A 16989-nucleotide genomic window follows, 5' to 3' on the forward strand; every position below is an offset into this window, starting at 1 on the left:
GCTGCCGTAAAGCAGCGTCATGTCGCAAACCCACACGTAAAGCAGCGTCATGTCGCAAAACGGAGGTTCTTCGCAAAATAGTTATTTTTTCTTATTATTTATCACTTATATAAACTGAATTTATGCAAAGTGACAACACTAATAAATTCGTCGTAGCCTACGTTATGAAATATTTACATGAATCATCGATACAATTATGATAGAAACGAAAGAAACTATAGAGACGATAGAAGAAAATATATCACGATAGACACTTTTCTATTGTCCCCACGATATGTATCGTTATATCGCCCAGTACTAGAATAAACTAACAGTTATTATATAAAGTCCTCTTCAAAAAACATCTCGCTCTTTCCTTCTGTGCTCCACAATTGAAAGGAATTTTTAAAACTGCACTAAAACAAACTTGTAGTTGTTTCTCTTGGTTTTACCAGGTAGTGGAATATATTGCTCTTACCTAGTATAGTTTTCTGATATATTTTTTTTGTTTTAACCAGTGCTTTACTTTTTTCAATTTATAGATGTATGTTAATGAGTCATTTACTGATGTCTTTTTGTACTGTGTTGTTTATATGATAGTTCTTGATTTGTATTTATGCTGCCATCTTGACCAGGACTCCCTGAAAAAAGAGGTGATTTCTTCCAATGGGTTCTTCCTGGTAAAATAAAGGGCAAAAAAAAAGAAAGAAAAAGGTTTTCCAAACAGCGTTGTCTTAAAAAGAGAGATGGACATCACTCCTTTAGTAGACAAACCATGACTTAAGGAATTATCTGTCAATTAAAATGTACACGCAACCAAAGTCTTTTTTAAACAAGCATAAACGTTTGGAGGAATTGTCCTATTTTTCAGGCCTGTACAGTAGCCATGTTTTTATTATCTTATTTCTAGGCATTGAAACAATAGGGGTAGTCTGATGGAAACCGTTAGTGGCTTTGACACAGAGACTTTTGAAAACCATGGTACCTTAAAACCAGCCCATGCCAACACCAAACTCACTGACATTTTCCTGATAGCAGAAATACTCAAAGATAGACACCTACAAACACTTTAGCTGAAGCCAAATAAACAATATAACATCCATTTTACAACATATTAGCTTTATGTATCTGAACTGAGATTAATAGATTAATGTGTAAGCAGTACAGAAACTTTGAATGACCATCAATAATTTTCAAATTTATCTTCATAAAAAAGGCAGCCTAGCATCGCTGCATTTATCAAGTTTACTGTGCTATTTAGTCTCCGTGCTACACAAAAAGCAGAGCAGGGCAGACCTGTGTTGCTTTTATGTTGTAGAGCTCTCTTACCTGTCTCCATTTCTGCACTGATCTGTCTTCTCTGGGAACCACTCATAGTGTAGGGAAGGTCTGTTAGTATGGTGACACCAGCTGCCATGGCAGGGACTGAAAAGTGAGAAGAAACATTGTGACAAAGACAGACAGTAAAAAAACAACAACAACCAAACAGTGTAATGGCTGAGGCTTTGGTTGTGCTGAGGATACAAACAGTCACAGAGTGTGACCACAAATGAGACATGGGTGGGAACAGTGTTGCTTGGCAAGGTACCTCAGGGGAGGGAAGGAAATGTGCAAACTGAGCTGCTATGCCAGCAGCTCATGTGTCATTTGGATCACAGAGCCTTAAGAAGCAGGTATTTGTGATGAGGGGATAACAGCTGGACCTGGACCTGTCGCATGATGAACCAACAGAAAACCTTTAGTCAGTGACCAGTCAAAGACTTTATTCCTGCCTACAGCTGAACCTAATAACAAAAACCTAATATATATAATTCCATGAAGGAATGCATGTCGCTCACCGCCTTTCAAGCCTGAGTGTTAAACTAACACCGTCCTATGTTAAGAAATATAGTTGTATGTTTTGGTCAAACCTTCAAAATAAGATTATGCAATATCTTGCGTGATATGTCAGCACTTGAAGTATATGTTGTGATTGACTCTCAGCTACTACCACACCAAATTGAGGCTCAAAAGCTATAAAATACACAGAGTTAGTCTTTTTTGCTTAGGCTAAGATCAATTAGCTGTTGTGGCTACCTTGAATATGATTGACTCCAAAACTTAATCAGTTGTAGATGTACAGCCAATAATCACTTTTTGAATGTTTCATTAAAATCTATCCAGTCGTTCATGAAATATTTTAATAACAAACCTCAAGCCCCAAGCCCCAATAAATTCTTTGAAAGCTCGGCCATAAACTCTGTACTGGAGGACCTTATGTTCCCACCAGTAGGCCCAGGAGCACACCTCAAAGTCTTCACATTTCTTGCTCGATGTGTCTACTGCCACAGAGAGCTTCGCCATATTAGCTTGCATGCTAGTCTACTAGTTGCTATGCTCGTTAGCCAACTGATATTGTCAACTCAAGCTTGGTAATAGTTTCAGCTTGTAGATCATCTATCATTACCTTGATACACTGCAGCATCTCTTCAATAACATAAAGCCTCTCTCAGGACTCAGGCCAGTCCTGGCAGATTCAGTTTATGTCTGAAGGCTCAGAATGTATCTGGATATGGATCTGAGGACGTAGAGGTGCTAATAACTCTTTGAATACATAGCTATGGCACGTGGTGGACAGACGCTAAGTGTTATTTAAAATAAATTAGAAATCACACTAAGCCCTGATCACTCTTAGCTGAAATCTTGCATCAATAAGCTCTGATTTGCAGCCACAAAGAGATCAGTTGAATCAGTCCTCTTTCACAAGGCTGATGGCACACAAATCAATTATTCAGAAGACCACATTCACCTCAGACCAAATGTCTCTCACAATGTGACACTCTAATAGGCCTGACATCACTAGTGATGCACAAAAGAAAGTCTGCTCCTACACAGCTCAGCAGGCATGTTGCACATTACATGCCAACTTTCTGATCAACTCCTGAACTTTAGCTGTTGCTTTCCATGTAAATACAGTCAGTAGGAAGGATTTCTCTGCATAGTTTGATACAGTTTTTTTTACCAATAATATCCTTACAACAAGCATAATATTCAAACATTTAATTTGTATATGAAGAAATAATCACAGCTTCAGTTTGTTTATTCTACCATGCTGGATTTGGAACTTTAAACCTAAATTTTGTACTCTAATTTGCAAGTCTTTGTTTACATTTTATTTTGTGGTAAATTCAAAATGCCCAGTATTTACAGTATTACAGGGTACACCCCAACCACAAAATAACGCTATACTTATATGTAGAAGGTTAAACATAAAATTAACAAAAATAAAATTGTGGATTTTGCTTTTTGGAGGAAAATCTGTCATTTATAATATTTAAATATTTAAAAACTTTGTCGACAGAGTAATCAAAATTACAGTGGCAACCTTACTGCTCTACTGTTTTTTTTTTTAAATACTGCTCAGTTTTACTACTGTATATAGTAATCTGACTACATACTACATCTACATACCATACCATGATATTTTATTTGTTTTTTTACTTATTTGTTAGATGTCTTAAACTATTCTTTTTTGGATGCCACTTGTCCTAAGAACTAATTTAGTTTCCATGTGGAAACATGAAAATAATAAAGAAAATTTGACCTTGACTTATTCTTTGATTGATATTATCGCCTGCCATCTAAAGGTGAAGGCAGGTATTAATGTTTTTGCCCCTGTCTATTTGTGTGTGCATGTGTTTGCCTGTTACTAAAGTATCTCAAGAACCCTTAGATAAACTTTAATGAAACTTACAGAAAGTAATCTTTGGATGTACATCTACCACTGATTGACTTTGGAGACAATCCAATTCAAGATGGTCGCCACAGTCAACTGTAAAAACACAAAAGTTGCTATAACTCAGTTAATTTTACAGATACTGAACTACATCCTAGTGTGGTAGTAGCTGAGACTGATCCCTGACACATGAACTGAGTGCTAACAGATGACACAAGGTCTTTGTTTAAAACTTTACTATTAACTGTTTAGAGCCAAATCTGTCTGTTAGCAAAATGTCTTATGAACCACTAGACAGATTTTCTTCAAATTTTCAGAAGTAATGAGTGGCTGTACATATACACCTGATTTACTTATAGAGTCAATCTATATCTAAATGACTACCATATCTAATTAACATCAACCAGCATAAAAATGGTTATAACTCTGTCAGTTTTATAGATATTAATCAAAACTGTGATGTGGTTGGAGCTGAGAGTCACATCTCACAACATCACAGACCAAACATACCATTATTTTCAAGGTTTGACCAAAACAGCTGTAACAGTTTTTCTTACTTTAAGATGTTCTCAGCCTTAAATTCTGCCATGAAAGGTAGAGGGTGATATCCATTCCTTTAAGAAATGCTAGGCCCTTAATTATAGAGCTTTTTTTTTAAGAGGTGAGAAGTTGTTAGTGAGAGGCATCTTTTTCAGCCTTACATCATCACTTCTGTTCAGAGTAACGTTTCCAAAGTCTATGAATAATGGACAATGTAAGGTTAGAGCCTGTGGGGTTTTTCCACTTTTTTACACTGTAACCCACACTTCCCTTTACAAACTCTGGTAACAACAAAGACTAGTATAATACAGGCTGATGTGTTTCCGACATTACAGGCAGAAAGAAGCCTACTAAAACAAACAGGGAATCAGAATCAGGTCTTAAATACAGAGAAATCTCTTCATCTGTTAAAGAAGAACATGTTATACAGAATACTGCACAGAGTTGTGGATCCATCCAGTGTCCACTGGGAGCCCGTGAACTGGAGGATGTGGTAGAGATGCTGTGAAAGCTGAGAGTTTTCTGTCCTGATGGTAATGAGTGTGGGATGTGAGATCATTTCCACTGAGTGCTAATAAAGAAATATGGCCCATGAGATGGTGTTTCTCACACCATCTTTAATTTACTATAATGTGTCTGCAGGGACTCTGATCAAACAACAAGCAAATCAGCAGAACACACATCCTGTGCAGCAACCTGACAGTTTTCTCTGGCAAAGCAAAAACCCCTCTGTGAGGCTGGAAAACCACTTTAATTTAGTATCTTAGCCCAAGCTAACTCCTCTACAAGGTTTTACTAATATTTATAATAACATTTCAACTACAGAAAACGTTTCAAGAAACAGGAAATAAGACACGAAGCTTACACGAACTGTAAATACAACAGCAACAAAAAAAGACGAGGATGGTGAAAACGAGTCCTTTTTTTTGTGGCCTGATAATAAAGTGGAACTTCTACTTTGTGTCACAATAAACTTCAAGACCAAAGAAGTTCAAATATGTGGACATAATGGACACTTTTAAGGCCATTTTTAAGGATACGCTAGCGTTTCCCTACTGAGGGACAAATAATGGCTTATTCTATACTATTCTATTATTTTGTATGTTTTTTTTTTGTCTGCTCTGTTTAAGGCTGTTATTGTTCATCAGCCTTCTTTGTTCATTGAAGCTTTACAGGTTCTGCTTTAGTTGAGTAGCTGGTGTCTGCAGGACAAACAAGATGGTACTCTGTCGTTGTTGTTGTTACGTCTGTCACTCTTGGGGTTGTAGGTTAGGCAGAAGGTGTGACTATGACGACATAGACAAAAGGTTATGTTCAGGCAGTCCACACAAAAACAAGGGTGGTGTTCAAGATTTTCTCACTCTGGACCAATTATTAAAAATTAACATTTAGGGGCTCCTAAAAAGAAGTTTCCATCTGAACAAAAGGCTGAAACAATAAAAAAGAAACATTTGTGTATTTAAAAAAAACTGCTTCTGTGTGAACAGGATTTAAAATCAAAGAATGTGAAGAATTATTGTGACTGTTATCATCAGCAGCTGTCCTCCACCACCAGTAACACACTGCTAAGACTACCACAAGGCAGTGGTAATGTGCCAAGATGATTCCTGACCATCGCAGACCACTCTGACTTTGTGCTCCAGACCACTCTGACTTTGTGCTCCAGACAATATAGACATAGACCAGTTAATTGGAAAAAATCCTTTTTGATTAATTGGCCACTATTGAAAAATTGGCCATGCCTGTGCAGACTTAACTGATTACAAGTAGGAAAATAAAGCAGCAGCAGATGCTCCAACCAGCTTCCTGTAGCCCACAATTCAGCTTTTTAAAGTTATATTTCTCTTTCATATGTTATAAAAGGTCCTCTAAGGATTGTTAAATATATGTTTATGTAGCAATTTTTGGCATACTTTGCTAAATGAAAAAAAAAAACTGATATCAGCCTTCAGCTGGCCTGATTTCTAAAGATCTGCATGAGCCAAAGAAAAACTCACCTCGGTCTACCTATAAGACAATAGAAATATGTAACACATGTGTAGGTTCCTAATTAATGCAACCATAAGCTTGGCGCTCGCCGTATTTCCCCTTCCTTCCACATCATGACCGGAAAAATGAAAAACTGGATCCTCTTAATTATGTTCAATCGTTTACTTGAAAAAAATAAAACGATACAGTCATATGGGAGGAGAATTCTGCCATTAGTCAAGAGCGCACATATTCGATTTGCAAGCAGGATTTAATCTCTTGCTTTCAAAACTTTTAACGCTTGCACTCAAAACTTCTGCTCTTTTTCAAATATTCTCTTTTCTCTCTCAAATCTTTATGTTCGAGCTAAGATGTCCTCCTCGCGCGCAAAACTTCTCTCTCTTTCACGGATCGGATCTGTGCTTGCTCTCTCGCGGATCTGAGCACCTTCGCCTAGAAAGACAGTGTTCCTCTGGGAGGGGGGGAGACTCCTCTGGGGTGCGTTTGTTTCCTTCTAGTGGGTGTGCTGGTGCGGCTGCATACCAAGCACACTGATTGGAAGCGGTAGTTCTGTCCAAGTTATCCCGCAAAATGGATCAGCACCAACAAAACTCTAAAGTAAGTACAATTTTCATGGCGAGTAAATGCAGTTTATTTCACACAACTGTTTAATTTTGCCTTAGTTTATATGAGTTTATTCATTTATCATCACATCGCCCTTACACCAGCACAGGTGAAGCAGAGAAACACTATTTCCGGTTTCTGCTCCATGCAAACAGTGTTAGGGGGTCAGCCTGTAGCTAATTATAGAATGTAATCACAAGATAGCAGCAGCATCGTGATAGCAGAAGTCACCTGCCTTTTTTGTGTTTTTTTTCCAGTAATTGGGGTTAAATCCAACAGCAGTTATAAGTCAATAAGTTGTATTCCATCCATCCCTTCATCATCTAAACCGCTTATCCTTGCAGGGTCGGTGTGCTGCTGCCCAGCTGATGCTAATTAGCTATAGCATGACTGATTCAAGCCATCCTTAAGGTGAGTTTAGCTGTTCTCTAGAATCAAGATAAATCTATACCATTTTCAGAAGTGTTTATTTAGCAGCAGAGAGTGTTCAGTAGTTTACTGTAAAATGATATAAAGCTATTAGCATAAACAATACGGCTTGCTAGCATCAGTGTAGCTTTGTGATTGAACTGGTGCTGTGTATTACTGCGTTCACACAGAACAGTGACCTCCATCTATTTAATGAAAGAAGAGAATCTGTGTTTAGGTTTCTGTTGGGAAATTTCAGCTGTTGCTGGTTTATAATCTGATCCTGTCGCATCAGGAGCTACAAACTGACTCAAAGCTAAGTTTCAGTGAAGCTGTGGTCTGTTTCTAGGCTGCTTAGTTTTTTCTATCCCAGATCAAACCAACTGATTAAAGCTGCATATGAGCATTTTGTCTTCATACAAATAAATGTTTTATAGAGCAATTAAAATATTATGAAAATTTAATTTTTGACATCTGATTGTCTAAAAGACAACAAAAGCTGATTCCCAGTCTTCTGTGTAGTAACTTCTATTTCAGTCAAAACTTATTGAAGAAAATGTGTCAGTCAGTAGGACACAGTTTAACCTCCAACCAGATATTTTACAGATACATGGAGACCTCCTTATTTTAAAATAAAGCTAACTCAAACTGAATTGCGTATTATCAATGTAAGTTATTGTTAAATGTGCTGAGCTGTGCTTAAATTAAAGGTAACTGATTGGCTAATTAGTGTCACATTGGTAATCAGCTTGCCAGATGTATTTAATATCTGATTATATATTTTTCAGGGAATTCTAGGGGCTTTTAATATTATTTTAGCATGTATATTATTTATTTTCAGGTGGAAAGAAATGCTGGAATTTTGTTTAATGAAATTAATGCATAATTATTAATTTATCGATATACATTTTCCCCTTTGTTTTTAAGATATGGAGAAATTACAGGACTTGGTGTCTGTCAGTCATTAATTCTCCTTCAGCCTCATCTCCAGGCTTTGTTGGATCCAGCAGCTTTTCTGTTTCTGGTAATGTCTGCTGTTTTGAAAAACAAATGTATTTTTAAAGCTGCATACAGATCCATTCAATTTTTTTAACAGTGATTTCCAGTTGTTGTGAGACAGTTTAATCAACCTTCTCCTGGTGGCAATCACTTCTGAACTGGAGCTGATCTACTCCCTCAGCTAATTGTACTAATTGGGGTTTCGTTAATGCTTTAGCTTTAGATGAGTTTATAAATGAACATCACATCATCTGTCTCAACATTTTCTGTGTCTGTATTGCTAACATTCAGATATTTCTTTGCTTGTGTTTTGCAGAGAGAAGGTTGAAGCTTTTCACCAGTGTCCTAGTCTACCAGGCTGCTACACATCCTTTGCCTGTAAACTTCAACTATTATCAAGTCCTTTTTGATCCAGAAAAATATGAAAGCAATCCAATTAAATAAATAAATTAAACATTTTTTTAGTCTTTGATTTTTTTATAATGTAGAAATGGTTTGGAGCTCTTTATTAAAAAAAAAAAATTTGGCTGTGAAAATTCCTACATTTCTTGCTAATTGGCCTCAAAGCACCATGGCTTAGTATCTGCATCACCAGGCATCAAAGGTATACATACTCCACCTATATGTACCAAGTAGTGCTGGGCGATATGGAAAAAATTCTATATCACAATATGGATAATTTTATATCACGATAACGATTTATATCACGATATATCCCAATTACGTATGTTGTCAGTTATTCTCTGAAAAATATGAAAAAATCTAATATCTTACCTTTTTCAAGCTTTATTTCGAAGTGACGTTTAACTGAACTTTCACAAATGAGATCTGCTGCATTTTAGTGCAGCAATATATATGTACCTGTTACGACGTAACAGTATCAAATGACAACAGACTCCATTATCTTCGGCCGGCTTTAGTTTCACTTTTCGCAACTTTCCCTGGCTCTTTTACAACTTGCTTGACCTCGCACTTTTTGGATTGTTAAATATTCTTTTTCGTGGTTCTTCTTTAAGTGATAGAAGAGGTTTGTTGTGTTGGCGTCAGATGAGAAAACAGTCTAATAGCAGCGTTAGCATTAGCAGAGTTAGCATATTACCTTTTTCTGCTCCATGTCGGACTTCTTGAACCAAATCACAGACGTACCCCCCTCGTTTTGGTAAAAGTCTTTCTTCTTGGGCTGCCTGCTAGCTGTCTCTACTTGTTGCAACCCCGAGTTTGATACTTCATGCGTCTCCATCTTTCAGCACTTATGGTGAAAACACCACGCCGCACAGAAAGCTGCTGCCGTAAAGCATATTGCAAACCCACACGTAAAGCAGCGTCATGTCGCAAAACGGAGGTTCTTCGCAAAATAGTTATTTTTTCTTATTATTTATCACTTATATAAAATAAATTTATGCAAAGTGACAACACTAAAAAATTCATCGTAGCCTACGTTGTGAAATATTTACATGAATCATTGATACAATTATGATAGAAACGATAGAAACGATAGAGACGATAGAAGAAAATATATCACGATAGACACTTTTCTATCGTCCCCACAATATGTATTGTTATATCGCCCAGCACTAGTACCAAGTATCGTATCATTTTCATCTAATGATCAGAGTTATGCCCAACTACTTACTTTCATATTAAAATATTTAGATTCATAGTTTGTGAAACAGTTGGTACTAGATGTAGGATGCTACAGTTCTTTGTGTTTGGGTCCACTCTGTGGACCATCAGGGTGGATGCTGAAATATGAGAATAACTTTAAGTTTGAAGTTCTACATCTCTTGATTTGGTATTTCATGTACTTTAAAATCTGTAGAATAAAGTCTATTTGCATCAGATTCTCATCTCAGCTTTAAAATAAAAATTGCAGTGAGTCTGAGGTGTCCCATGCAAACCCAAAGGGAGCTTTTGTATTTTACCATCCGCTTCATCCCTGATATTTTATTCTACACCTCCAGATGCTCCCATGCAGGACCTCAGCCTTGTTCCCAATAACACTGTGATAGTAGCAACTTGTGCATTCCAAATGAGTAAAGGGATGGGGGCTTATATAGCTTCTGATTAACTTCCCACTACTCTGAACAGCACAGCACCAGTAAGAAGCAGTAAAGTTTCACGAATGCAGAAGACATCCCATTATTAGTGTTTTCTGTGAAAGGTTGGAGTACAGCAATGGCATGATCACAGGTTATCTCAACAAGTGTTTTCCCACCCTGGTCTTCAAGACACACTACCCAGCATGTTGGAAATGTTCCCTGCTTTAACATTCCTGATTCTGATGATTACATGAGTGCTCAAGCAGGAAAACATCTAAAACATGCAGGGCATCGTGGCATGAGGACCATGGATGAAAAACACTAGAATATGATGAAAAGACTTAATATGTGCCAAATAAGCTAAAAACATGCATTTATTTGTACTGCAAATTCAATAAATACATTTTAACACAAGTTACATTTTGTGTTTACTCTGTCATTTAACTTGACTGAAATTTGAATTCTGAATTTTCCAATTTTAGCTTTCTTTTTATGTACTGATTTTAGGCATCTGGGAGAAGTTTGTCGCGAGATAGTCCCCTTTGTTTTGAGCTGCTTTTCAGCATTAAGCAGGAGAATACAGCGCTAACACCGGAATACTGTTTGTTTTAGTCTGTGGCCTTCAAAGATGGCGCTGACCAACTACACAAGAAGTAAGCGCCCCACAACGTCACCAGCGTTTCCAGAAGATATCTGTGAGGTATTGCACCTGTCTCCAGCGGCGATTTGCGTACTGATCATCCTTCTGAAATACCCCTGGTGGTAACTCAGGTTTGACCCTAAGCAACAATAAATGATTGGGGGTTAGGGCCTCTAGGTCATAAAGGTCTGATGACACTTTTGTAATGGGCCTGCTGTTTATAATTGCTTGTGCTTCACAAAACAAGGTGTGTAGACTCACTTCATCCAAAACCTGCTCCTTAACTGTGATGTTCAGGATTTTCTTAACTGAACGGATTAGACGCTCCCAGCTTCCTCCATGGTGTGAACCTGTTGGTGGATTGAAATGCCACTGAACACCTTTCTGTTGCAAGTGCCTTTCAATCTTGCTTGTGTTCCATTCCTTAATTGCTCTTTTCATTTCACTGTCAGCTGACTTGAAGTTGGTTCCATTATCTGAATACATTTCTCTGACCTGTCCTCTTCTGGCAACAAATCTTCTGATTGCGTTCAGACATGCATCAGTGTCAAGTGAAGAGGCAATCTTGAGATGCACAGCTCTTACAGCAAGATATGTAAACATAACACTGTATCTCTTCACCTGACTTCTAGCCCTTTTTACCAGGAAAGGGCCAAAATAATAAACGCCGACTCTGGTAATTGGAGAATCATCAGGTAGGATCCGGCAGGTAGGTAGATCTGCCATAGGTTGCTCGCCAGTGGTTCCATGTAGTCTTTTACAGACAATGCATTTGAACAGAAATCTTCTGATGGCTCCGCTGGCTCCAGGGATCCAAAATCTTTGCCTCAGCTTAACCAACATGTGATTCCTTCCTGCGTGAGCTGTAATGTTGTCAATATGTCTCAACACAAGCCTTGTGACATGTGATTCCTTAGGCAGTATAACTTTCTGCCTGGAGTCATCAGGCATTGCTGTGCAGTTCAACCTTCCACCAACTTTAATAACTCCCTCTTCTAGCACTGGATTTAGCTTAAAGAGTGAGCTACTTTTCTTTACCCTTCGATGTTCTTTCAGCATAGCCAAATCTTCCTTGAAACTTTGCCTTTGACAATACTTAACAATTTCTGTTTTGGCTTCAACCAAGTTATCACATGTCAGATTCTTTCCTTTGAAGGTCTTCTTGAACTTGTCTATCTTGTTTTTATTTCCTGAAGCCTTTAGTTCCTTCCTCTGTTCTCTAAGCTCCTTCTAAGCTCCTTCTTACTCTTTTAGTTTTAAGAACCAGGCTATTGCATGCTTCAGTGCTGTCCAAGAAGAGTAATGGCTCATCAACGTATCCATGCAATGCTTTGATTCTTGTGTCCAAATGATGTGCACTTGAGTCGTTCTTTTGATCTCGGGGTCATCAATATCCAACATTCCAGGGTCTGGAATTTTGGGCCACTGGTTGTGCGAGTTAAGTAAGAAACTGGGTCTAGACAGCTAAATCTCATTTTTCAAAAATGCTTCCACAGTTTGTCCTCTCGAGACACTGTGACGTCTGAGAGTGTTCCAAGATGTTTGAGATCCTATTGGAGACAAAAGTCTTGAATCTGGTGCTTTCACTATAGAAGTATTTCAGCACAGCTGTGCTGTCCGTCCAAAAAAGCTCTAGCTCCAGCTCCAGCTCCTTTCTTAGAAGCATGTCCATCTTTGTTGCCACTGTGGCAGCTGTTAGTTCCATTCCTGGGATGGTTGGTGACTTTAAAGGTGCGACCCTGGTCTTTGCCATGATCAAGGTGCATTGAGTTTCACCAGTTTCAGATCGAATCAGCAGGTAGCTTGCTGTTCCATAGGCATCTTCACTCGCATCAGCAAATTGATGAAGCTGTGCGTAGACTGGGACACCAAACTGCTTTGACTTGACACATCGATTGATTCCAAATTTCTCAAGCAGAAATAGACTTGAAATTCAATTTTTCCAGATTTTTACAATACTATCTGGTAGATCTTCATCCCAACTATCCTTCTGTCAACATAAATCCTGTAGAATTTTTTTTTGCTGGAAGAACTACTGGAGCGAGAAACCCCAAAGAAGCTGAGTAGGGAAAGCAGACCTCTCCTAGTGTGTGGTCAATCCTTGAGGTTGATCTTGAACCTGAACTGATCTAATTCAGTGCACCACTGGATGCCCAACGTCCTTACCATCGGAAGATGGTCTTCATCTAGGTCCAGATTTTGAAATCCTTGTGCTTTTTCCTCCTTTGGAATTGAACTGAGCAACTTCCTGCTGTTATTGACCATTTGATCAGTTGAAATCTACTTTTTGCCAACATGCCTCTTAACTCAGCGCATAGCGTGATGGCTGTATCTTCATCAGAAACTGATTTAAGATAGTCGTCTACGTAAAAATGTTTATTGACTGTTTCAACCGTCTTCTGAGCAAACTCATCCGCAAAATCCATTACACACCACTGAAGTGCATAGGTAGCAACACTTGGTGACGATGTTGCACCGAAATTGTGCACTAGCACCTTGGTCCAGGTTATAATTCCTCTCAGGCCACCAGAGAAACCTAAGGAGATCTGTGTCTTCACTGTGGACTCTGACCTGGTGGAACATGGCCTCAACATCAGCCATAACCGCAATGGGCTCCTGAAGGAACCTGATGAGAACACCCACTAGAGAGCTTGTGAGGGCCGGCCCCTGCAGGAGTTGTTGGTTCAATGCTGTTCCTTGAAAGCTTGCTCCACAGTCAGAGACGACTCACAGTTTTTTTTTTTTGTTGGATGTCTAACCCCATGATGAGGTAGGTACCACGTTCTTCCCTTTGGTCCACATGTATCCCTGTTCAGTTTCACTTCATAGCCTCTCTTGAGAAGGTCATCAACAGTGATGTCAGTAAAGTGTTACTGACCACGGACCACTATTTTCAGTAACGGGTAATCTAACGAGTTGCTATTTCAAATCCAGTAATTAGATTAAAGTTACTTATCCCAAATCACTGTGCGTTACTTTTGTGTCACTCCTTTTCTCTACTAATTTATTTTTATTTCCTCTATGAGTCTCGGGGAGTGTTGTCCGGTCTATGAGACAATTCAGTCATGTTATCAGCACCTGTGATAGATAGTACTCCGTGACAGAAACGTTTTTTTTTTAACTTTATTTCAGTTCAGAGAGCTGCCACAGGAGGTCCCCCACCACTCAAACAACAAAAGCTCAACTTTGGTGCGAAACCAGTAAGTGAGCGAGTGCTATAACAGTTGATCAGTCGATATGTTGTAGAAGAAATTATGCCATTGAGCACAGTTGACTCGCAAGCATTTCGCGCCATTATACATAGAATCCCCACCACCGTTAATTCCAAACTGCCTCACAGAGAAGCTTTTTCGGCATATCTGGAAAAAGAATATGCAGAGATGGAGAGAAATCTGAAGGCTTCGCTGAATGATGTCAATTTTGTTTCAACTACTGCGGATATTTGGACTGCTAATGCAAATAACAAAAGCTATATGGGAGTAACGCTCCACTGGATCCATAGATCTACATTAGAGCGCAACAAGGCTGCTTTAGCATGTAGGAGGATCCGCGGCAGACACACATACGATGTTATTGGTGCAGAAATTGAAAACATTCACTCTTCATATGGACTACTCAACAAAGTAGTTGCAACAGTGACATATAATGGATCCAATTTTGTGAAGGCATTTAAAGTATTTCAGCCAGTCCAATGATGAGACTGAGGAGGAGTCAACCAGGACAGATGATGATGATGTCACTTCTTTGAATCTGAAATCCTCTCAGCTGAGAATGAAGGTGATGGCCAACTGTCTCTACCCCCACACCACAGGTGTGCCTCACACACAATCAACATAATTTCCACAAGTGATGTTGAAAAATATTTAACTTCCCATGCAGAGAGCAAGGCCGTTTATAGGAGCAGCATAGCAAAATGCACAGTGTTGTGCACTAAATCCAACAGATCTACCCTTGCATCAGAAGCAGTGGAAGAAGTCAGCAAAAGAAAGCTCCTGGTACCAACATCCACAAGGTGGAATTCATTTTTTGATGCTGTAAAGAGAGTTGCAGAAATCCCCATGAGTGATCTGAATACACTATGTAGCAAGCTAGGAGTTAAGTGCTTCATAGATCGAGAGTACCAGTTCCTGCATGAGTACTGCACCATCATGAAGCCCCTGACTGCAGCTCTGGACATTTTACAAGGTGACTGTGTTACACATGGGGAATTAAGACTGTTTTGTTTTTATTTTTGCTTTATAGTTTTTTGCATGTGTGTTGTTTTGTTTGCTTTTTCCTTGGGCGCCGATGTTGCACATGGGAAGTTTAAGATTGTTTTTGTGTTTATTTTTGCTCTATAGTTTTTTGCATGTATTTTGTATGTTTTTCCTTTGGCGTCTTTGGCGCGCTAGGTTAGGGAGTTCTGTGGACGCGGAGCCCGGTAATTAGCTGCACGTGTGGAAGCTGATTGGAGCTAGAATATAAGGGAGCCTTTAGGAAAAGGGCGGTGAGATTAAGTTCGGCAAGTGACTGAGACAGGCATGCTGTGGAGAGAGAGACGCGCTGAGTCCGCACGCCAGGCACGGAGCACCGGGAAGTGAGCAGACGGCCCAATATAAAGGATCAGGGCAGAGGTGGATCTCTGCCCGCGCCTGTGAGTAGGTCTCTGTTTTGGTTGCAGAGTAGCTGCGTAAAAGACGCCTTCCGACGAGGTCTTGGTGCGGGGATGCTGGCGTTTTCCTGCTTCTTTCTTTTAGCTGGATCGGGCGGAGAGGGGGCGTGGCACGCTTAAGTGCGGAGCAGTGCCGGAGCGTCGTGGAGCCAGCTGTGGAACTGGCCAGAGGGTGCGCTAAAGAGGGATCGCCTCCACCAAAATAGCATAAGAGGAGCCTGACCTGCAATATTTGAGTGGAGATGTTGAAAGACAATTGTGGAACCTGGGATTTTTAGAAGAAAAGGACTGTCTTATTGTGCCACGATTAAGGTGACCCTTTTGTTTTAATAAATCATTTTGTACATGACTGCTCCTGCTGTTTGGGTTTTTGAGTTGCTTGCCCCTTGTGTCAAAAAACAAAGTGTGCGGCCATATTGGTCACAACAACTGTCCTTATGGGACTACCCACACTTGAGGTTCTGATGCAGAAGACCCTGGCTATGAAAGATTCACTCTCCAGAATGACTGCAGGCCTTCCAGATGCTATTGTGCAGGTATATTCCAGTATTGAGAGTAGAGTAGAAAACCAACAGGGATTAGAATCATACTTAAACCACTATGTGGTAGAGCCACAAGAATAACTCAAAACTGCATGCTGCAAACAAGGTTAAGCAGTCTGATGGCAGGAGGAATAAAGGAGTTAATAATCTGTTTGTTTTCCTGCGTGGGTCTTCGAAGCAGCCGCCTGAAGGCATCAGTATAAACTCAGAGGACAGGATGTGGTCCCAACTGGATACTATTTCTCTCCCTTTGCAGAGCACCTGCTTCTCCTACAAGGAATGCAGATGCCTCTGCTGACCTACTACTATTTTGGAGAAGACCTTAACTCTCTGGGGTCTAGGGTAAAACTGGACGTTTTTGGACTATTTTAAATTTCCTTCATATTTCACCCTAAAAGTGGTTTAACCTGCCATGTTTGGAGTCTTTTTTTTTCAGCACAATCTCCCAAGTGTGATTTTCAAGTCATTTTTTACTTTTGACATACTGTATAAACACAACAGACCTAAAATCACACAAAAACATAAAATCCGAGTGGAAAATTCTTAGTTTTTTTACTGTAAAAACCACAAACATAATTAATGAAATGTTTTGACAACTTAGAATGCAAATATAATCAGTAATATTCATAAACACAAGAACAAGTTGAGCAAACAAAGTAATATAGACTTTCTCCATTACAGACAGACAAAATGTGATTCTGTTTTCAGTAATCCTTCTCTAAAACAAAAACAACGGATCACCTAGTTCATCAACAAAGTCCTCACTGTCTGTCCCAGTCTAACCTACACCCTAACTATAAAATCCATCCATCCATCCATCCATTGTCTTCCGCTTATCCGGGGTCGGGTCGCGGGGGCAGCAGCCTAAGCAGGGAGACCCAGAC

At 39.3% G+C, this 16989-nt stretch overlaps 1 protein-coding gene across 4 annotated transcripts in view; it reads right to left on the bottom strand.

The window, feature by feature from the left end:
• ptpdc1a (protein tyrosine phosphatase domain containing 1a) overlaps nt 1-16989 on the bottom strand; it is a 44886-nt gene that overhangs the window by 19814 nt on the left and 8083 nt on the right. For 3 of the 4 annotated variants that reach the window (XM_017439289.3, XM_037975509.1, XM_025002267.2), the window contains one exon: nt 1309-1404. In XM_017439289.3, the coding sequence (XP_017294778.1) occupies nt 1309-1396 (88 nt within the window). In that variant the 5' untranslated portion in view covers nt 1397-1404. Of the gene's footprint in view, nt 1-1308; nt 1405-1567; nt 1689-16989 lie in introns of those variants that run through there. The other variant, XM_017439290.3, reaches the window with a different exon arrangement.

The sequence above is a fragment of the Kryptolebias marmoratus genome, linkage group LG4 (assembly GCF_001649575.2).
Source record: "Kryptolebias marmoratus isolate JLee-2015 linkage group LG4, ASM164957v2, whole genome shotgun sequence".
Lineage (NCBI taxonomy): Eukaryota > Metazoa > Chordata > Actinopteri > Cyprinodontiformes > Rivulidae > Kryptolebias > Kryptolebias marmoratus.